General features: G+C 39.0%; 1 protein-coding gene across 5 annotated transcripts in view; it reads left to right on the top strand.

Moving 5' to 3' along the window:
• The first annotated feature begins 1,988 nt into the window (after nt 1–1,988).
• LOC122058231 (transmembrane protein 184A-like) overlaps nt 1,989–22,529 on the top strand; it is a 42,788-nt gene continuing 22,247 nt past the window's right edge. The window contains exons 1-5 of one of the 5 annotated variants that reach the window (XM_042620815.1): nt 1,989–2,228; nt 2,697–2,900; nt 3,151–3,337; nt 13,346–13,441; nt 20,668–20,741. In XM_042620815.1, the coding sequence (XP_042476749.1) occupies nt 3,191–3,337; nt 13,346–13,441; nt 20,668–20,741 (317 nt within the window). In that variant the 5' untranslated portion in view covers nt 1,989–2,228; nt 2,697–2,900; nt 3,151–3,190. Of the gene's footprint in view, nt 2,229–2,696; nt 2,901–3,126; nt 3,338–13,345; nt 13,442–20,667; nt 20,742–22,529 lie in introns of all 5 variants that reach the window. The other 4 variants (XM_042620814.1, XM_042620816.1, XM_042620817.1 and 1 more) reach the window with 4 other exon arrangements.

Below are 22,529 nucleotides of genomic sequence, written 5' to 3'. Positions count from 1 at the left end.
TGGCTAAGACCTACCTGCCGGTTGTACCCGCCGGTGGTACCCGCCGGTTAGGCCCGAAGGCCCCCTGCCCTCTCAGGTGGGTACCCTCAGGCGGGTAGGTACCCGCCGGTTGTACCCACCGGTTTTGGCGGGACAGACCCTGTTTCTTCCCCATTTTCTCCATTCTTTGGGGAATCAAATGGGGCTTTTCCTCACCCATTCTTCACACCTTCAAGGTCCTATAGGATGGTTCTAACCTAGATCTAGGTTAGATTCGAGTGAGGGAAAGCCATCTTACCTCCTTTGTTCAAGAATGACTTCAAACCCTCCAAATCACTTCCAACTCACAATGCTTCTTCTACCTTGTCAATATCTCTTCAAATCCTTCAAGATCAACACATAAATCATCTATTAAACCTTAGATTCATCATTTCAAAGGGTATTTACAAGATCTCAAGAAACCATACTCGAATCAAGGGTTTAAAGCTTGGGTATGGTGAACGTTCATAAAACCCAACTTTTCTTACCTCCAACTGTAGATCTAGAGTTGAAGATTACTCTCCCGGCACCGGAATGGCAAGATCGAGCTTCGGCGCCACTGAAATCCTTCCTTCTCTTTCCTTTCTTCTTCCCTTTCTTTTCTCTCTCCTCTTTACTTTTCTCACCAAACGTACGAGGGTAATAAATGGAAAGAAAAGAAATCATAAAGCCTTATATACTATTCCTAATTAAGTGAATAGTCTTGGATGGGTCACTCAGGTGGGTGGGTGTACCCACCTATTATACCCGCCTGAGAGCCAAAACTTGGGATTTTGACCGGGTTCGGACCTCGGCGCGAACCCCACCCCAGGCATACGATGTGGCATACGTATATACCTTAAAATACGGATATAATACCTGTTTTATCCGTATATAGCCTTATGGTAGGTGCACGTACACGGTTTGGGCACTCCCATCTCTTCTGGCACTGGCTCGGACTTGTCGGGCCAGCCGGTGTTTAAGGTCACCCGTGCCATCATAGCCCATAAGGAACCCGCTCTAATATCCTCTGGCTCGGTTCTTGCATGGTTAAACCGGTTCAATCTCGAAATCAGACCGGGTTTTAAGAAGCGGGGTATTACAGGTAGTGTTGGGTTCTTAGACTGAGTAGTGTGAGTTGAGTGATTTGATCACAGAGCTACTCATCGTGGATGGCAGTTCATGCGTCCATCATTCGATTAATGTACTCTAGGGGCTTACTGCCTGTTCGATGAACTGACACAATTAAGCGTATGCAGCTAGGATGGCCGATTAGCGAGACTCTTGTGTAGTGCCCCTGTTTGTTGATTCTCATCTAGCTGCTCGCCTATCAAAGCTCTTTTGGTGTAATTGGCTGAGTGGCCTACTTTTCTAGTTTTTGTTGGCCTTGTTTCGGCTTTCTCCGGAGGATTTTACATATTTCCCATAACAAACACACAAGCAAGACTGACTTTATGTTATATTTTACCTTTTATTGTAAATTTCTTTGTTTTCGTGATTATTTTAGTAAATTATAAATTTTTTTATGAAGTTGAAATAAATATTGAGTAGTTTTCCCAATTTTTTTCTCCAATAAAGCTTTAGACATGTCATAATCTTTTCTTTTCTTTCCTTTTTTTTTTTTTTTTTCTGGGTGAAATTATACAAGTCATACTTGTTAAACTGACTTTCTGCCTTCTCCGGACTTTATGTTACATTTACCTTTATTGTAAATTTCTTTGTGTTTTGTGATTATTTTAGTGAATTATAATAATAATAATAATAATAATAATAATAATAATTATTTTAATATATAGAGTTGAAATGAACATTGACTAGGTAATTTTGTAAACTGAAAGTAGTTTTCCTAATTTTTTTCTCCAATGAAGCTCTATAGAAGTGATACTTGTTTAATCTGACTATGCACGAATTATCCCACCGCTCATCGCTCAACCAATGACACGTGCTACATTTAGGCAAGAGGGACAGGTATGCAAGATAGGTCTCAGGACCAGCAGGACCAGCACCCCTCTTCCGTTCGCCGAGACGGATGTCCTTTCCTTTGTTGCCGGGCTCTTAAATAACGAGAGTCGCGACACAAGTGACAGCGGGGTTTCGCTTTCGTAGTCGCCATTCTTTCTGTGCTTCAACTCAAAGAAATTTCCTTCAGCCTCGTCCTCCTGGCTCCGACCGTTCAGATCGGCCGTGTTCTATCTTCCCATCTGGCGTATGAAAACAATAGCAAGAAGATGGTGAGTAATTAGTACTGGAATTTAAACTAGAATAACAATGGAGAAGAAATGGACCGACCGGGCTTCCTTTCCATCCGTTTTTCATCCGCTGCTATAAATTTTTTTTCTTTATTTATGAGCACGATGATAATTACCAATCCAAGCTTCGAGGTTCAGAACCCTAGTTGCGTATAACTTGTATGTTCTTTTCTATTTCTTGCGTGCGCTTCTCTCTGACTCGCTATTATATCTGTTGGAGACCTAAGAGAAAAAAAAAACCAGTCTTTACATGCTGCTTCTCTCCCTCGAAATGGATCATATTTCCTTCTCCACCCGTGATTCGTCATAATTTGCATATAATTTTTGCTTTCTGTACGGATGCTTCATAGATCCATTGTGCTTATTACTACTCGTTTATTAGCTTCTTCATTATCTTTCTTCATGCCTTTCCTATTTTTTAATGATTAACTTTGGATTTTGATTTCATAGGGGATTGCACGAGGAACTGAAGCCGGCTGTTCGGCCTAGGCAATATACTATCATATTGTTTAAAAATTTAAGCTTCTGCGAATTGAGCTAGCGGGCATACAACAGTTTCGAAGTGCTTTCACTTTATGTTATTCAATGGGTAGCTGGAAGACTGGGTATGACAAAGTGACGAAGCGGAGTAAGAGTTCAGATTTTTTTCTCTAGGTTAGTATAATCTTTTACTAATGCTGTTAGAATTTAGTTTTTATGCTTCGAACCACTCCCACCCCAATAAAAATGTATAATCTCTTACGAATGCTGTTAGAATTTAGTTTATATGCTTCGAACCACTCCCACCCCAATAAACAAGCATAATCTTTTACTAATGCTGTTGCAATTTAGTTTTTATGCTTCGAACCACTTCCACCCCAATAAAGAAGCTTCGTTTCAGGAAATTAAAGTTGAAATTCCCCAGGGAGGGAGCATTGGTGGATGAATTATTTCCCGAGGAGCAGATGGCACCAATTTATTTCGTCATTGTTGCTTTCCCTTGTATGGCTGGAGCCATTGCTTTGGCAATATTTCATATATACAGACATCTTCTGAATTATACCGAGCCTACTTATCAGCGATACATAGTTCGCATAATTTTCATGGTTCCGGTAAGCAGTCATTTTACCCAAGTTCCCTGGCTAATCTAGATTTTGTTTGGCACTGGAATTGCTTGAAACTTGTTTTATTATCTAGCTTCTTTTGTTAATGTATTTACTTGATTTCCACGAATGGCTTTGGTTTGACAACTAACAAGGTTATAAGCAGAGTTGAATGGCAAAACTGCATCTGTGTAACCTACCCTGTTTTGATGGGAAAAATTTGGTTGAGTCGTGTAATTTGTTGGTAGTCATGTTTCGGTTGCCTTTCTTTTACTATGCCATGGAGGCATTTCTTCCCATCTGAGGGATGATGATGCTTGGGTTTCTTTTCTTGTACGTTGTCTGTTGAAACATTTCTTATCAGCTGAAGGTCTGTACTTAAATTTTTAGCCATAATTGTTTAGTTTTATCATATACTTGACATTAATTTTTTGCATCCTCGTCGGAATATTTTTTGGTAGAAACTCTTGTAACTGAGCTGCTACTTAATTGATCCAGTAAAATGAATAGCATTGAGGCTTTGGATTTAATTAATCTAAAGTATTTATCGCATTCTGCTATGCAGTAGGATTGTTGAGGTCTGTAGCTTTTCATGGCTAGCCACATTGGATAGGATGTGAATCCTTGACTTAGAGGAAGTGATATGAATAAAAGAAATATGTTGAGAGCAGTTCTGGTACTCTATTGACTTCATAAATATCATCACCTCTATCAATTTTTATGTGGCTTCTTCTTGAGTTAGAAAAAACTAGTTGTTCTTTAATTTGTAAATTGAAGACCTCAAGGGCAGGCCTACGTTATAAGTTGTGAGATCAGTTACTAATGAAATATTTCCTTCTCTATTCTTGTTTTCTTATTCATTTTAAATAGATGTGATTATATGTGCTTAAATGGTTCCATATTTAGAAAGATTGAGTGAGATTTATTTACTATAGATATCCACCTTTTCTCACAAAGATAATTTCATTGACTCTCATTTTCATATGATTGTTATGTTTGGAACATAATGGAAATGCCACTTTGGCTAGAATGGAAATGCCATTGCGATAATAATGAGTAATGACTTCAGCCTTGTGCGACCACTACAAATGCCCTTGAGTAGTGATTTCATGGGTACTTGTTCTTATCGAGAGTTGGCAATTCCTGCTACAAATACAAATCCATGAATCCGTATTCGGGTTGGCGGTTTTGGGTTCAAGTTGTTTTTGTTGGCGAAGAAAATGGTATAATTAAAACAAATCAATTTAATGTAAAACTAGTGAACAAATGGCCCTAAAATAACCCTGATAACCATTTTGTAGAAAGTTTATCCTTGTATAAATAACCCAGTACGGGCTCACAATCAACAACATTTCACCATCTAGAGTAGATGATGAGTCAAAGAACACCATGATGGTTGGTGAGGACCCATGTTGACTATCATGAGGTCTTGATGCAATTTCTAGATGGTAGAAGGAGATAGAGGAAGAAGAATTCCTGCAGCAAGAGCCAGAACTTGTGGCTGCAGATCTCCAGTTTTATTGACCTACGGTTCATGATTTGAAACAGTTTCTTGTTAATTCTGGTCCAGTGATCCAGGTTTTATTTTTATTTTTGGTGAATAATTAAATGCATTAAAAGAAAGGGAGGAGAATATAACCCCAAAGGGGAAATTAAAAACCCAAAAGGATAACAACAACCCACAAAGGACTGCTTCCAAGGCTACTGCCCTTTAAAACTGAAAGCTCACTTGGGCTAAAGACAGAACAAGGAAGCCCATTACAAGCAAGGGCAACCAAGTAAACAAACCCTAACTACCTATCTCATCTCTTCATCTTCTTAGCCGCCAAGAGAGCACTGCCGTTAAGAGGGAAGCCATGGCAGTGGGGCGGTGGCCTTGCGAAGGGCCACGGCTAAGCATGTAGTTGGCCTAGCGGAGGTGACAGCCATGATGGAGGGCGTCAGCCTTGCGGAGGCAATGGCTAAGCAGCTGCTGGCTGAGCATAGATGGCGGCCTGATAGGCTGCTGGTCATGCAACTGACAACAAATCGGCGTTAGCCTAGCGAGCTAGGCACTTTAGGTGGTGGCTGACCTTGCGGGAATGGTTAGTGACCAAGCGGTGGCGATGCAAGATGGCGACTGGAGAGAGAGTAGGCGAACGGAATTGGAGGCTTCGAGGCTATTGGCTAAGTGGGAAACCAAACGAGCCTAGACAGGCCTAGCAGGGATGGTGACTTACGAGCTGTTGGCCAAGTCGCAACTCCAACCGACGATGCTCCATCCAGAGATGAAGAAGCAGAGAAATGGAGGTGAGGAGGAAGAAGAGAGAGAGAGAGAGAGAGAGAGAGAGAGAGAGAGAGACCAGACTACTCCAAAGCAGCAGCTAAAGACTCTGCTAGGGCTTTTGTTTTAGTGTCAGTGCAATTTTTGGCCAAGTACAGTAGCATTAACATCAATTCAGGTTTTATTAACCAAGTCGTGGGGTCTAATTCAAGGTCCAAAATTCCAGTTCCAATCTGGGTTTCAACCGTGATCGAAAGAGAAATATTTCAGTCAAAATATTGCACAATTTGGCAAAAAAAATTGAAATGTGCATTTCAGTGGCTATATTCAACGAAGACTTTAGGGTGCCCCATTAAGGAGGAGTAATCAAATCCGAATGGAAGGAGTAATGTAGACTAGAGTAGAGGTCTAACCAAGTCTCAATCTACAAGAACTTTTGAAATAAAGAACAACCAAAACCAACCCCAACCATGTATCAAAAATTAAATTCAGCAACAACCCAGAAATAGTACCGAACCCACAGAACAACAACACAGGGATTAAACAAACCAGTAGCAGTTTAGAACTAATCTAGAGACTATTAAAGTGCTAACAATCTTCAAAAATCAGAACAGATATTCAGCAGTACAGCAGGTTATCAATCTCAAGAGAATAACAACAAAGTCCAATCCAACAATGATTCTTAGGACTAAACCAGGAACAGATGGGTGTCCGTTTAGATTTAAGTTAACAGAATATTAAGAACAGCAGTCCAGAAAACACTATTCAAACCAGCAGAACCAGAATCCAGAATCCAGAAAATAGAAACTTCAGTTCACTAAAAGACGAAAATCTGGAGATTTCTAATATCTCATCAATGGCTGAGCAGAATTAGCCAATATTTGGGTCGATCCTCACTGGTATGGGGAGGAACCTTTGATAAAAAAACTGGACCAATAAGATACTCAGATCTGGTCATTCCAGCAGGGGCGGATGCTCTGTTTTGCAGAAATTTCTGGGCAGCAGAGTGATAGATTACATACTTGGTTTTGCAGTCCTAATAAGTCTTGAAAGAGATATAAAAACTTAAGAGAATAATACTTGAAGTAGACCTCTTGGACTTCACGCCGCAAGGAGTCAATTGGATCAAACACCAATTCCTTCAGTCTTGATCAAACACAAGACAACTCTTCATGAAGAAGACAATAACAACAACCATTATTTTTTTATCAAAATCATTCTAGGATTTTAGGAGCCTCATCTTCTTTATTTATAATGTTAATGGGCGAGTGAATTACAAAATAGAAGGTTTCTCAAAAAGGAAACCAAATATTTTCTTAATACAATAGTTATTAAAAACTGAAATTAGAAACTAGTTGAAAAAGGAAACTAACTACTAATGACTTGACTCAATTAATGACTTGACTCCTAAGGAAACAAATATAACTCAAATCAAACCCAACTAAAAAGGAAACTAACTAGTAATCCAGTGCTCAATCTTAGAGCCCCCCTTTTAGACCCATAAAAGTGGTCTATTGCACTCAAAACACTTGGGATCAAAGGCCCAACATGTATGGAATCCAACCCTAAGCTTATTCCTAATAAAACAAGCCTATTTAGAAAACTAAATTGCATCAACTCTTCTCATCTTGAAAAAATTCGTCCCCGAATTTTGCAGTGATGAGGGGGAAACAACATGTGAGTAGTAGCTTTGACCATTCCCAAAGAAAATTCTGGTTGCTTGTAAATTTGTGGTATGTAGTCTTCAAGGCTTGGAGCTTTCTCTTCGAAGAACCATGATGGCATAACAAACTCTGTATGTTCGACCTTTGAATTGATACCAATTGTGAATGTTGTATGCATAGAGTCATCAATACTGGTAACCTTCTCATCGAGGATTGGAGGAACAAACTCTTCATTCTCATCATGAATCTTAAAGACTTGTTGTGGAGTTCTTTCAATTACTACCTCATCTTCCACATCTTTAGTCTTGTCTATTATGCTCTCTTCAATGTAGAATCCTTCAGTGGAGTCTTCTTCCATGGTTTCAGTCTTGTCTATTATGCTCTCTTCAATGGAGAATTCTTCAGTTGAATCTTCTATCTCTTGACCTTCTATCTTTGAAGCTTCAAGAACTATCTCTTCAATGTGAACCTTGACTTCAAGTTCTTTTGGTTTTAATAGAGGTATCTTCACTTCACATAGAGGAGTTGTGGCTCTTGGGGGTTCTGAAGTGTTAGGTTTAGTGGCTGAATTTTTTTTTTTTTTGACCTCCCTAGCTTGAAAACCAAATCTTCTACCTGACTGTGCCATAAGTTCCTCTGTTCGAAGAGCCTTGTCAAAGCAATCTCTCACTGTATACACATCAGCAACATCAATTCCCCTATTAATTTCAGCTCGTAATCCCAGTCGAAACCGAGAAAGTAATTGCCTCTCATTGTTCCTAATGCCTGTGCGAGAATAAAGTGCATCAGACTTATTCATATACTCCACCACAGTCATATTTCCCTGACGAAGAGAGTTCAACTGGTCTTGTATACGAGCTCTGAAATTACGTGGCAAGTACTTATCAGACAGTTCAAGTTTCATCTCCTCCCAAGTAGTAGGCTCTCTACCACGGTCTTCCAACTCTTGCTTATAGGTTCTCCACCAATCATGAGCAGCCTCAACTAGCTTAGCACGAGCTAGTTTCATCTTCCGTTCCTCAGGTAGGTCATAGTAGTCAAAATAATCATCCAAAGTAGCTACTCAATCATAGAACAATTGGGGGTCATGTCTACCATCAAACTCCTTCAGATCAAGCTTGACCTTCTGTGAATCTCTAGAGTACCTCTGATATGTAGGACGTTCTGTCTCAAAGTTACCCCTTACATGTTCTTCTAAAGTAGGTTTCTCTACAAGAATCCTTTGTGTTGCTCTCAGATTAGGGATAGGTCTCCTATTAGCCGTCTGAGCAGTTACATTCAATGATCCTTCTTCCACTTTGGGTATTGTATGTGAATCACCGGTAGGTTGTTGTGGTTGGTTTTCCACAGCCAACAACCTTGTATTCAGATCAGTTTGCAAAGCTTGCAGTTCGGCCTTCAATTCAGTTTTCCATTTCTGTAGAAACTCTATAATAGAAGCTAGGGTGGGGGTGTTGTTTTCAGCCATGCTCTGATACCATTTAATGTAGACTAGAGTAGGGGTCTAACCAAGTCTCAATCTACAGGAACTTTTGAAATAAAGAACAACCAAAACCAACCCCAACCATGTATCAAAAATTAAATTCAATAACAACCCAGAAACAGTACCGAACCCACAGAACAGTAACATAGGGATTAAACAAACCAGTAGCAGTTTAGAACTAATCCAGAGACTATTAAAGTGCTAACAGTCTTCAAAAATCAGAACACATATTCAGCAGTACAGCAGGTTATCGATCTCAAGAGAATGACAGCAGAGTCCAATCCAACAATGATTCTTAGGACTAAACCAGGAACAGATGGGAGTCCGTTAAGATTTAAGTTAATAGAATATTAAGAACAGTAGTCCAGAAAACACTATTCAAACCAGCAGAACCAGAATCTAGAAAATAGAAACTTCAGTTCACTAAAAGACGAAAATCTGGAGATTTCTAATATCTCATCAATGGCTGAGCAGAATCAGCCAATATTTGGGTTGATCCTCACTGGTATGGGGAGGAACCTTCGATCAAAAAACTGGACCAATCAGATACTCAGATCTGGTCATTCCAGCAGGGGCGGATGCTCTGTTTTGCAGAATTTTCTGGGCAGCAGAGTGATAGATTACATACCTGGTTTTGCAGCCCTAATAAGTCTTGAAAGAGATATAAAAACTTAAGAGAACACTTGAAGTAGACCTCCTGGACTTCACGCCGTAAGGAGTCAATTGGATCAAACACCAATTCCTTCAGTCTTGATCAAACACAAGACAACTCTTCATGAAGAAGACAATAACAACAACCATTATTTTTTATCAAAATCATTCTAGGATTTTAGGAGCCTCCTCTTCTTTATTTATAATGTTAATGGGGGGGTGAATTACAAAATAGAAGGTTTCTCAAAAAGGAAACCAAATATTTTCTTAATACAATAGTTATTAAAAACTGAAATTAGAAACTAGTTGAAAAAGGAAACTAACTACTAATGACTTGACTCAATTAATAACTTGACTCCTAAGGAAACAAATATAACTCAAATCAAACCCAACTAAAAAGGAAACTAACTAGTAATACAGTGCTCAATCTTAGAGCCCCCCTTTTAGACCCATAAAAATGGTCTATTGCACTCAAAACACTTGGGATCAAAGGTCCAACATGTATGGAACCCAACCCTAAGCGTATTCCTAATAAAACAAGCTTATTTAGGAAACTAAACTGCATTAAGGAGGTAAAAGACCGAGGGGCAGACCTAAAATGACCTTAGAAGAGGTTTTAAGGAAGGACATGCAAAATTTTATAGATAGACATTCACAAGGCGTTTGACTTGATCAGTTGGGATTTCATCTCCTCAGTCCTCTGTCAAATGTATTTCCCCCTCCTTTGTACACTGAATTCACTCTTGCATCTCCACCCCATGATTTTCTGTCCTCCTCAATGGTAGCCCCGCAGGGTACTTCTCCTTTGCGCCATGCATTAGGCAGGGGTGACCTCTCTCCTGTTCAATCCAGTCCTCCATTGATCAACACCTTATATCTCCCATCCCTAAATTTAAAGCCCTTATGCTTACCCACTTGGCTTTTGCTGATGATCTCATGACCTTCTCTAAAGCTCGACACTGTCTCCATATCCAACATCATGGCCTCCCTCTATCTTTTTGAAATCCTTTCTGGCTTGAAAATTAATCTCCTCATATCCAACCTCTTCCCTTTGGTAGTATCGGACTCCCATTAAGCCCAGCTCCTTGCCATCTCTGGGTTCTCCTCCGAAATCCTCCCCGTCAAATACCTTGGCCTCCCTCTTGTCGCCTCTCGTCTCTCCCCTCATCACTATTCCCCCATTCTTGATTCCATCAGGAGGAGGCTCCAGCTTTGGAAAGGCAAACTCCTCTCCTGTACGGGTTGCCTTGTCCTAATCAAGTCTGTCCTCCAATCCCTCTACTTTTATTGGTTGGGCATCTTTTTTCTTTTTGCTTCCACTTCTAAAGCCATTGAATCTCTCCTCTGTGCCTTCTTTTGGAAGGGAACTGAGACTACTGATTCCTCCACCTCATGAGTTGGTCGAATGTCTGCCACCCCAAGTTTGAAGGAGGCTTGGGCCTCCGCAAAATCAAGGATGTCAACTCTGCTGCTATCCTCAAGCTCATCTGGAAAATCATTTCCAAGCAGCAGAGTATTTGGGTCTCGGGTTTATTCTGTTCCCCTTAAAAATGATTCCCTTTGGACTGCCTCCCCCTCTGTTGATGCTTCATAGATCTGGAGATGTATTCTCAATTTCAGATCCCTAGCCCTCCCTGTAATTTCTTACACCATTGGCAATGGCTCCTCCACCTTGCTCTGGCTTGACCCTTGGCACCCTGCGGGCATCCTTCTCCCCTGGTCTCCCCTAGAATCATCTCCACCATTGGTTCGACTCGATCCGCCACTGTGGCCTCTATTCTCTCTCTTAGTGGCTGGTCCCCTCCTCTCCCTCCCCCCTTGTCGGATCTCTGGTCTTCCCTCCCTCCAATCCCCCCTGGACACAGTTTTTCCTCTGGCCGCTTCTCCTCTGCATCTGCCTAGAACTTTATCTGTTCCAAAGACTCCCTAATTCCTTGGCGTAATGTCATTTGGTTTAAAGGGCACATCCCTCGCCATAGCTTCACCGCCTGGCGAGCTCTTTCCTATTGTCTTCCAACCCAGTCTTTCCTCAATTACTGTCACATTCAGGTTCTTACCTCTTGTTGTTTGTGTTGGAATGGCACTGAAGATGTTGACTCTCTTTTCTCTTGCCCTTTCTCTGCTTCCATATGGAAGAAAGTCCTCCGCCCATGCTGGCCCTCCACTCGTCCCATCCTTCCCCTTCCCCTTCCCCTTCCCCTTCCCTGTGAATGCATCTAGGTAGACATGACCTATAGTGGCTCCACCATATGTGACACAGTTGGGAAACTCGCCCTTTGCGCCACCATCAACCACCTTTGAATGAAATGAAATCTGCGTAGATGGACCCCCAACTCCTGTTCATTTGAAGGGATTTGGAAAGCCATCTACTTCGATGTTTCCTTCAGACTTAGATCTCTCCATCACCGCCCGGTTTGTGACACCCCAAGGAATAGGCTGATTATTGTCTCCTGGGGTCTTCTTACATCTTTCATCTCCCCCCCCCCCACTGCTGTCTCCCATAGTTAGTTTATTTGGGGTTTAGCTTTAGCGGCCCCCCCTTTTGGGTTTTGCCCCCTTTTGGCCCCCCTCATTGAAAAAAAAAAACACAAAAAAATGGTAGTTCGGCTTCAAATGTTTGGTTGCTACTATATGTTGTGGTGGGAGAACTTCTTTGATTCAACGCCAGAGACTTTGAAACTTCAACCCAATGTTATTCCATTGGCTTTGAAACCCAACTTCAATCACCCAAAGGAACAACTAGGAAAATAAGAGTAACTTATTGAACTTGTACCTGGCGGTAGACATCAGTTCAGTTCTGAAACTGAACCATGGAACTCAAAATCAGATATTCTTTCAGCCTCATTTTCAGCAGTCTGAATCGTCCTAGTATTCATTACTACTTCGCAAATCTCGAGTCGAAAGATATGGGTATGGGGAAGATTGATCCAACAATGTATGGGTTACTGTTACCACTGGACAGAGAAATGGTAGTGGCAAGAAGAGGAAGAAGAGGGAGGGAGAATCGCACAAGCCACCTTGGCTTTCAAACCAAACACTCTCAATTTCATTCTTTCAATCTACTCCCACCGATGGGGATTCCAGTATTGCACCATGTATAAAGAGAAATAAAAGACTCCTAAAAATAAAGACCAACTCTCTAACTAGGAAACTTAAAAAAAAATGATGTCTTACTTAACCTATCCTACCAAAAGATAATATGATTATCCCATCCCAATTAATTAAATAAATATTCTATTGATCCAAAAGACCCACATTGGACCTGTTTCATCTCCTTCCAGATTCCCAGGCGGGTTCAGTCCGATCCATTGAAGCATGGTTCAAGAACTTTCGACGGTATCCCCAAAGGTCGAAACGATATGTCCTGTGACTTTTAAAAATCATAGGTTTCGACCATGTTTCGACGAAATTTCCCATATTTCGACTACATCAACTGGTTCATTTGGGTTGAACTAGGTCCTATTTAAGTTATTTCAAACAAAAACCATTCGCTGGTTTTAGCAGATTTCGACATTTTCTTGTTCATTTTTTCTTCCAAGTGTGGGAAACTTGGGGAAATAGTGGAGATTTTCATTATTTGATTACCAAACTTGAATCTAAGGGTGATTAGTGCTTCCTCTACACAAGAAATGCATCTTGGACAAAAAAAGGTAAGTCCCAATTTTCCTAAAAGGCATTTTTTTTATATGTTAGTAAATAGGGTAGAATCATGTAATTTTTTTATATGTTGCTTAGGAGGACCTGATCTACGCATTCACGGTGGTCGAATTTTTGTTTTGCATGTAGATTTTTTTTTTTTTTTGTTTTGTTTTGTTTTTAAAAATGCATTTACCCATAACATTTTTTTGAAAAAAAAATGGGTTTTATAGTTAGTGTTTGGTGCTCAACTTAGTATATGTTGAACACCATCAGCCTAGGTTGGGATACCTAACTAATGTTGATGATGAATCTTATAGAAAAGCGGTGAGATACTACCAAGACAATTGGACCCAAAACATATCATGGGATGCATATGTCTCTCATTTAGAGGAGCGGCTACGACATCTGCAGTGGTATGCAACTTGTGGGATGGAACTGCCTAGACACTTTACTTGGAATTGAGTCACTACTTTCGAGTGTTGAGTAATTAAGTCACTACTTTCGAGTGTTGAGTAATTAAGTCACTACTGCTGAGTGTTGATAGATAACTGATGATGATATAATATTTTCATTTATTTTGGATCATTTGGATTATGTCTTATGTTTTGTTGTAGATTGTAGACTATATATAGTCATTATGTAGTATAGTTTCAGAATTTAAGTCATCAAGTCAGCGTAATGATTATCGAACCTTTGGTTCACCACACAAGTAAGACTTTATGTTTTTTTTTTTTTAATGAAACTAATGATGTGAATGTGTTAGAAATGTTTAAAATAAGAATTTAAGTCAACAAATCAGCATAATGATTATTGAACCTCTAGTTCACCACACAAGTAAGACTTTATATATATATATATATTTTTTAATGAAACTAATGATGTGACTGTTAGAAATATTTGAAATAGGATGTACACAAAAAATCAGACAAAAAAAAAAAAAAACACTGTTTGGGGGTCGAAACCTAAGTTTCCACGATATTGAGAAAAATTCCCCTGTATACTCAAAATTTCCCAGGTTTCGATCGAAATTTTGATCTGCCTGGGGGTCAAAACCCGTTATCGTGAACCTTGCATTGAGTGCTCCTACATCAATAGTGTACAACAATATTTAGTGTACACTAGCAAACTTGGGTCCCAAACAACAAGTGCCATTTTGGGTTTTTTTTTTTGTGTAAAACTAATTCATGTAATAGGTGTAAAATGGGAAAAATAGCCACCACAAAAAAGGGGTTAGAAAACCATTTTATGGGCCTCAAAACCTGATAAAGTTCGATTTTGGTAAGGGTAAGAACCTGGTTGAAATCCAAAACCTAGAACCTTGTTTGTGAGCGAACTCGATCCTCTCAAGAATCCATAAATTTGTTGACATTAGCACCCATTTGACTGGCAACCTCAGTGTTGGGCCTCCCCTAGGCTCATCCTAGGGTACCTTAATCCTTCATCCAATCGTAGAGGGGATCTTCTTCATTTGACTCCAACTGAAAGATGTTGAGCTTGATTAGGTCTTTATCATTTTCAATGCCCATTTGTATGTGCTATATCTTCAATCTTATGTTGTAGTGCATATACCCCAAGTTCTCCAGCTATGCATGACCCAATAGGTTACGCCTCTTTGAGTGGGGTAAGTGGATAGGTATTGCAGTTACGCTTACATCTAGAGGCAGAACATGTCTAGGATAATTATGTTATCTTTTAGTTGGAATAGCTTTGGATGTAATTTCATCAAAATCTACTCCCATCGTGGGGTAGGTTAACATGATTATCCCATCAAAAGCTATTCTTATGTTCACATTCAGAGGTAGAACATAATGTAGAACTAGAATCATAAGTGATCCTCACCCCAGGCAGGATCAGAAATTCTGGCTGAATAGAGAAGATGTCCTCTAATAGGCTTGGTTCTAGCTCTCAAACATGTTTTCACAGCAAACAAATAAAAGGAAAATAAGAAAAGAAAGAGAATTTGATGGAGGGTTGAGAAGGGGGAAGAAGAACTAGTGAATGGGCATCTCACCCTTAGGTTTAGGCATCTCACCCAACTGCATCCCACAGCACAAGAGCATAAGCCATCTTTTTTTCATTAATAAATTCGCATTTCATGTCGTAGCCTCTTACAAACTTCTGTAAAAGGCTCAAAACTGACTCAAACACTAAAAAAGAAAGGCATAACCCAATCCTTAACTAATTGGGAAACCTAAATTGACTAAAAAACTGAAGGAACAAAGAAGATAGACTTAAAACAGGACTCTAACTAAACTAACAAATTAAATCCCGTTTTCCTATTTTCTATCCATATTTTAGGCCCATTAAAGTGGCCCATTACAATGAAAACCAATGGAATCAGAGGCCCAACACATACATAACCCAATCCAAGGCTTATTTCCAGTAAAATAAGCCCATTAAGTGACTTATCTGCATCAGAACATGTCTGGTATAATCTCTTTTCCTCCTACCTCGCTCCCAATCTTCTCCATAAAAAATCAGGTTAATTCTTTGGATTTACTTACCTGTGATTTCTTTTCATTATCAAATTCAGATGTGAACGTGCTTCTCCTGCACATGCTAATTCCTCTCTCATTAACTCCGTTTTGTTTTCTGATTTGGATTCTGTTAACCAGGTTTCTGCTGTGATTTATCTCAGTTCATTGTTCAGTTATCTATTCTGTTTTGGAAGTCCTACAATGCCCTATCGATTACAAGAGCCCCACCTGCATTCAACTTTTCAAAAACTCAATTTCCCTTGATATTTGGGTACTGATCTGAAATTATTGTTTGAGGCCTTATCCTGTTATTCATCAAGTTTTCTTGTTCACTAATTCTGTTCTGACCATTTAGAAGCCAGCTATGAATTCTATGAGTCTGTTAAGGTTTTGATTTCCTAAATCAGGTAGACTTCTTCAATTACTTGAATATGACCATCAGATAAGCCTAAAATTTTAAAGATTTTGTCCCTCGCCCAGGATTGTTGCCCCATCTAGTCAGTCTTTGTTTTAATTATTGAAAATATCCTGATTCCTGAATCTGACTGTTCCTATTCCCTTTGATTCTTTATTTTCTCTGGGATTTCTGAACCCCCACCTTGGGTGATTAGATATCCCATCATGTCTTTTCTTGTTGCTGGTATGGTAGTGTTTGTTTGAGAGGGATGCTTGACCTGTCAATGTGACAGGCCCTCTTTATTTATAATGAGTGATGGACAAGTACTAGTACTATTATGCCCCTATGGACAGATTTACCCTTCTGCTCCATATTACAACCATATTACAACAGGTAGTTTATTTTTCTTTTACCTTTTTTCTAGTATTTCTTTCTAGTCATCTTATGTTGTCCTGAACAGGACCACTCATGAATCCATTCTCTAGATTAGGTCCTTAGGAGGTATTCTCCTGTCATATTTAGATTGGCCATATGACCTTAATTTTGGGTTGTATTAAAGTATTTCAATTTTCTATTCTGCCCATGTGCCAAGTCTCAACATGACTCAAAATTGACAACAAGACAACATGATACATTGCCGTGCCTACTTGTTCAATAGTCGCATCATTCTTATTGGATTCTTTGCCATGATGGCATCCATTATCATGCTAGCATGACTTAGCCCTAACCAGATGAAACTTGTAGAGATATGCCTTTGAAATACTCTTAGGGCATTGTGATGTGGTATCATGAAGTTGTTCAAAAGAAGAAAAAAGGACCCTTGTTTTTATTATACAACTTGCACAATTTCTTTATTGGAAGAGGTCAATGGGAGATAGTCCACTTACAATTTCAAATAATACAAATTTCTTTTGTGGGCAAAAGAGGAAAATGTTAGATATCTAAGAGGGTTGCTGAAGTGTTTTAAAAAAATAAGTTTGAATTTTAATTTCGAAGAAAGCCAATTGATGGGTGATAGAGTGTATGAGAGCATGTATTGGTTGGAGGGCTATGGGTGACCATAGACCTCCGTATCGTGGGATTATGTTTGATATATTTTTTTTAGTCCTACTAGTTTAGGATAATTGTTAGCTTGTTAGCTAAGATAGAGTTTTTTTTTTTTTTTTTGTGCTAACAACGGGTATCCAGGCCTTCAGCCTGACTAGTCCTGGGGGCCCATACTGACCCCACAACCGCATGGACTGGGTCATACCGGGGTTGAATGAGAACCATTCAACTTTCATTGAAAACAGTGAAGGGCACTAAACACTCCGATGCGAATGGCCCCAAGGAGGTAAGAGGAGTCAAATTCAGAACCACACCCTTCTTGAGGCGAAGGTCCCTTGCCAACTCGGCTACCCTTGGGGTTATTAGCTAAGTTAGAGTTAGTTTCCTTTTTTTTTTTTTTTATTGTGACTTCTACTTTCCTATTTGTGTTATGACTTTGTAATAGCTAGTTTATATATTGAAGAAAGGGATAGTCCCAACCAAACAGTTGTGACTCCCAAGTTACACCAATCTCTTTGTCTCTCTCTTATTTCATCTTCTTTGATTCTGGTAATCAAAACTTTACATGGTATCAAAGGAAATCAAGTTACACCAAGTTTCTGTTGGAACACCTTCTTTAGGAAGGTCTTTTGATGTAGCTATTGGATGCTACACTTCTATTTTGAGATTATATGAGAGTGCCTTCTTTGGGAAGGGCTTTCATTTTTGTTAGAGTGCCTTCTTTGGAAGAGCTTTCGTTGGTGTTGAAGTGCCTTCTTTGGAAGGACTTTTGTTGCTTTTGGAGTTTCTGATGGCGTTATGATGGTTGATTAGAGTTTTTGTTGGTCCAAGCTTGAGGGGGAGTGTTAGAGTATATGAGAGCATATATCGGTTGGAAGGCTATGGGTGACCATAGACCTCCATACCGTGGGATTATGTTTGATAAATATTTGTTAGTGTCCTATTGGGTTTAGGATAGTTGTTAGCCAAGTTGGAGTTTGTTTCCTCCTTTTTTTTTTTTTTTTTTTTTTATTTATGCCTTCTATTTTCCTGTCTCCTGTTTCCTGTTTCCTGTTTGTGTTATGACATTGTAATAGCTAGTTTATATATTGGATGAAAGGGGTAGTCCCAACCAAACGGTTGTGACTCCCAAGTTACACCAACCTCTTTGTCTCTCTCTTATTTCTTATTCTTTGATTTTGGTTCTCAATTTACAATAGGTATCAGCCTCATGGATTGGAAATGCTTCGATTGTTGACATCATGGGATGCAAAAGAGAGGATTGGTGAATGAATTATTTGTGGCTATTGCTAAGAAAAAACTCGAGACTTGAAAGCTTTTGGGCATTGATGAGCAAATTTCATCTATTAATTTGTTTGACTTTTACAGTTTGAATGTCAACTTCAAATTCTGATTGTCATGACAAATTTTGGTGATAATGTACTTATGGAAGCTCCTTCCTTCGAAGAAAAGATTGACAGTGCCAAGTGCCAACTTTAATTACTATCTTACTATTGCTTGGTATATAGATCTCATTTCCATTTTTTAAGCCCTAAGTGTATAGTCTTGCTTCCACCCCTTCCCCCAAAAATAAGTAAATAAATAAAAAATAAAAATAGAAAGAAAAAAAGTTCTATATAGTTTTAAGGATGAATGAGGCAGGAACATCTCAGCAAATGGCTCTATTATTTATCTCTGGCCTTTGGATCCATATTTCAAGTTTAGGGTTATTGCAAGATTGGAATGTGGGATGGGAGGGGTGATTTTCCATTGAAATATGTAAATACTCTTTACAGCTTTATTTAATTGATTTAATTGTTGCCTTGTTGGGTTTATATGGTTACCCAATCGGCTGTTAGTTGTTGGGTTGTCTCGATAGTGGTCGAAATATATTAGAAGTCTATACTGATTAGTTTTCTAATAGACATTTTATTATTTTAAATAAGCATGGAGTAATAGTTTTACAGTATCTAAGCCAATTACTTAGGGGATGAATTCTACTGGGTATTTGAATAAGTTAGGAGCAACAGGTTGTCTATGTTCGAGCGGGTAACTAGTTGGGTTGGGGGTAAAATTCAGGTGATCCTGGGTTGGTAAATTGATTCAAACCAAGAGCCCAGACTGTCGTGGTGCTATTTGGTTCAAACTTTGAAGATGATCCCAAGTTTGGCCAGAGTTGTGCCAGAGTTGGGTAAATATGTAGTGGGTGAATTTCGAACAAGAACATTTGCAAATTCAGCTCTAGGGGTGGGAATGCTGGCTCTCAAGAAGCCGGTAGACTGGTGGTGGCTTTTTCTAGCAAACCCTGTGCATTTTATTGCATGAAAAATTTGAATGGGTTTCTACTTTCTACCCAATATAATGTTGAAATCAACTTGATATTAAATTTTTAGAAGTCTCGACTCAACATAATGTTGAAATCAACTCGAGTTTAAAGCTTTAGAAGTTTTTAACAATGATAACTAGGGTCCAAAGCATCAACGAACTGTACCTAAGATGAATTTGAGGGTATTATGTGTTGCAACCGGGTTGCATACAAAGATTTATGTTACTTATAGACAATGGTTGGAGGCTTTTGGCTCTCGAAGTAGAAAGGAACAGGACAGTGGCCATGGGCAAGAATCTAAGGCAGGAGATGCAGGTAATATTTGTGCATCAAAGCTCGAATCAGGAGAGAGGTCACATATATGCTGGGCAGTTTGATAGAGTTTCTTGATTTCATATGTTCTTACCTGTGAAAGACTTTTTGCTTTTACCAGAGTGCTATGTCGAATTCCAACTTACTATGGCTTGGAATAAGGACCAAATTTCTCTCTTCCTAGTTAATCTGTGATCTTTCCAAATCTATAGTTTCTGGAGAAAGAAGAAGATATGATCCAGCTCATTGCAGCTTTCTCCAAAAGAGCACCCCCCCTCCCTCAAAAGAGTATGACAATGAATTGCAAGTGTGAAACAGATTCAGTAGATCCCAGACAATGAAAGCAGGCATTTGGAAGGCCTTGGCAGCAGTCAATAAAAAGAACGGATTTTGCAAGAGGACTTCCTTTACCCAAATCATATTCGAAGGGAAATTCAATGTACCTGATCCTTCTAGAACTTTCACAGAAAAAGTATCCGACCCTTTTCAGCACCTGGTAGTTCCAGTTCAATGCTGCCCCCTCCCCCCAGGTGGAGATAGCTGTGCAGGAATTGGAGCATGGATCAGTGACATCAGTCCCAACTGATCCTGATCTGATCCAGATTCAGTTGACTGATGCACGGTGTACATTTAACACACTATGGATCAGCTGATATATTGCATGTTATATGTTGGATCAGTCCCATCTATCTGATCCCAGTCGGCATCACGCAATAGCCATTCTTTTATAACTTTGCATGCTGATTTGCGCAATGAAATTTTGTGATTCTTCGTATCCCACCTACATGTTTCGTCTGCTGGAGGCTGTACTTCTTACTTTGTACAACATCAACAGCATATCTTGGCAAGTGTATACATCCATAAAGCATGGCTTATGATGCCTTATTTCCCCCCCCCTCCCTCCACTTTGTATAAATATATAATTTTCCTGTTTGATTTCTTCTGTTTGGAGTCAGTTGAAACCTACATGAGAGCCTTTTTCTTTTCTTTCTTTCGTTTTGATCTTTTGAAATCTACATAAGTTTGAAGCTCTTCTCCGTAGCAGCACCTGTAAGATAATTTTCCTTTTTAAATTTTTATAAAAATTGTTTTTGTTGGCAGGTTTATGCTCTAATGTCTTTCCTGTCCCTTGTCTTAAATGAGAGCTCAATCTATTTTAATTCCATCCGGGAAGTGTAAGCATCTTCTTTTGCATCTTTATGTTACTCTTACTGTAGACATGTGGCTTAGGACATCATAAGTCATTTCTCTCTGTTATGCTCAAGTTGCTATTGGTTTTCTCATTTTTCTTATATATGTTTGTGTCTAACCAATTCTCTCTCTCTTTTCCGACTTTTGCTCCTATAAAATTTCTTCATTATTGATTTAAAAATTATTCATATAAATAACTTTAATGATATGCATAAAACTGGAGATAACAGACCACCTTAGAAGATTGTCATCTAAAAGACTGGACCACCTATTATGATGAACTAGTTAGATTGAAAGCTTGGAAAATTGTCAAATGATTTTTCTGCCATGGAGGATCAGTGAAACAGAAGGCATTGATTGATTGAATGTAATTGAGAGAGAGGCCTCCTATATGCTCTCACAAAATGGGAGCATATCCATGAACAACCTCAAGATTCAAGGGTTTTTGTTTTGATAAATAAGATTTAAGATTTTAACGGGCCAATTAGCTGGAATTGTATTAATTCTGAAAATTCATAAAGTCTGAGTAACCAATTATTTCCCTAGATGAGTAAATGTTTTATGTGTATGCCTTATGGTTATGACCATGTTTATCTAAATGTTTGGCATTTTGCGATCATATTTATAGACATATTGGAAATGCAAGAGTACAGGTATTGGCTGTTGAGCCTGTGGTTTTCTAAGCATGAAATGCTGAGGGAAAAGGAAGAAAACTTAAACTTGAGTGTCACTTGTAATTATAGTTGGGGACTTAAAGTTGATCAATTGGCTTCAAGCAAATGGTGGGAGGACCTTGGGGATATCCACATCTAATTAAGAAAGCTAGATCATTGTATTTCCGAAGGAGTTTTCATTTTGTTTGGAGGATGGGATTGCTCTTTGGCTAGTGAGTTGGCTAAGTTATGGGTTTCTAGACTTTCTTTTATTTAGATCCCTATCCAATGTGTTATCCCCCTTGTGGGTTTCCAGCTTTAACTGCCTGTAGTTGTATTTGTACTGTATCCCTGCATTCTACTCCTCCTTTCTGTCATAAATGTTTGTTAGTTATCAAAAAGGGGAATAAATCTTATAACATGGGTTGCCACTAGATGTTTATTTGCATTTGCCTTATCTTTACAAGGATACTCATCTAAATGTTGGACATTTTCATGATTTTCTTATGCAACCAATAAAACAGAGGTGAGAATGAAAAGAGACGTGGAAGAAGAGACTGCTGAGAGAAGAGCAATCGATGCTCTCAGCAGTCCCCATCTTTTTCTGTATATATTATGAAATTACAAGACACATTTCCTTCTTGGACAAGGAAAGAAAACCAGAACAGAATACAACTCTAAGGCTGCATTGGGTAATGTTCCAAAATAACGTTTTTGGAGATGGAAAAAGTTTTTGGTGCATTTATGGTGCGTTTCGTTTTTCTTGGAACAAAAAGTGAAAAAAAGCGGGCTAGAAACGAGAATTGATGGAACGACAAAAGGTAGTTCTATCGTTCCAGTTTCGTTCCAAAAAAAAAAAAATGGTATTTTGACACAGAAACTGAAATTTTCGTTTTTGACACAAAACGTCGTTTCTGGAACAGAAATGTTACCAAACGCAGCCTAAGCATTCACCTAAAACAAGAGATAACAACCCAATCTAATCAGGTAACAACAAACCAAAGGGAGCTTAGACTTACCAGCCACGATAGGAAACTTTCCCAATCGTGGAACACTTATATATATATATATATACACCAAAGAAGATAGAGAAAAGGAATATACAACCCCTAGGGGCAA

The sequence above is a fragment of the Macadamia integrifolia genome, chromosome 12 (genome assembly GCF_013358625.1).
Source record: "Macadamia integrifolia cultivar HAES 741 chromosome 12, SCU_Mint_v3, whole genome shotgun sequence".
Taxonomy (NCBI): domain Eukaryota; kingdom Viridiplantae; phylum Streptophyta; class Magnoliopsida; order Proteales; family Proteaceae; genus Macadamia; species Macadamia integrifolia.
The sequence above is the reverse complement of the archived record's forward strand: the minus strand, read 5'-3'. Positions and strand labels throughout refer to the sequence as shown.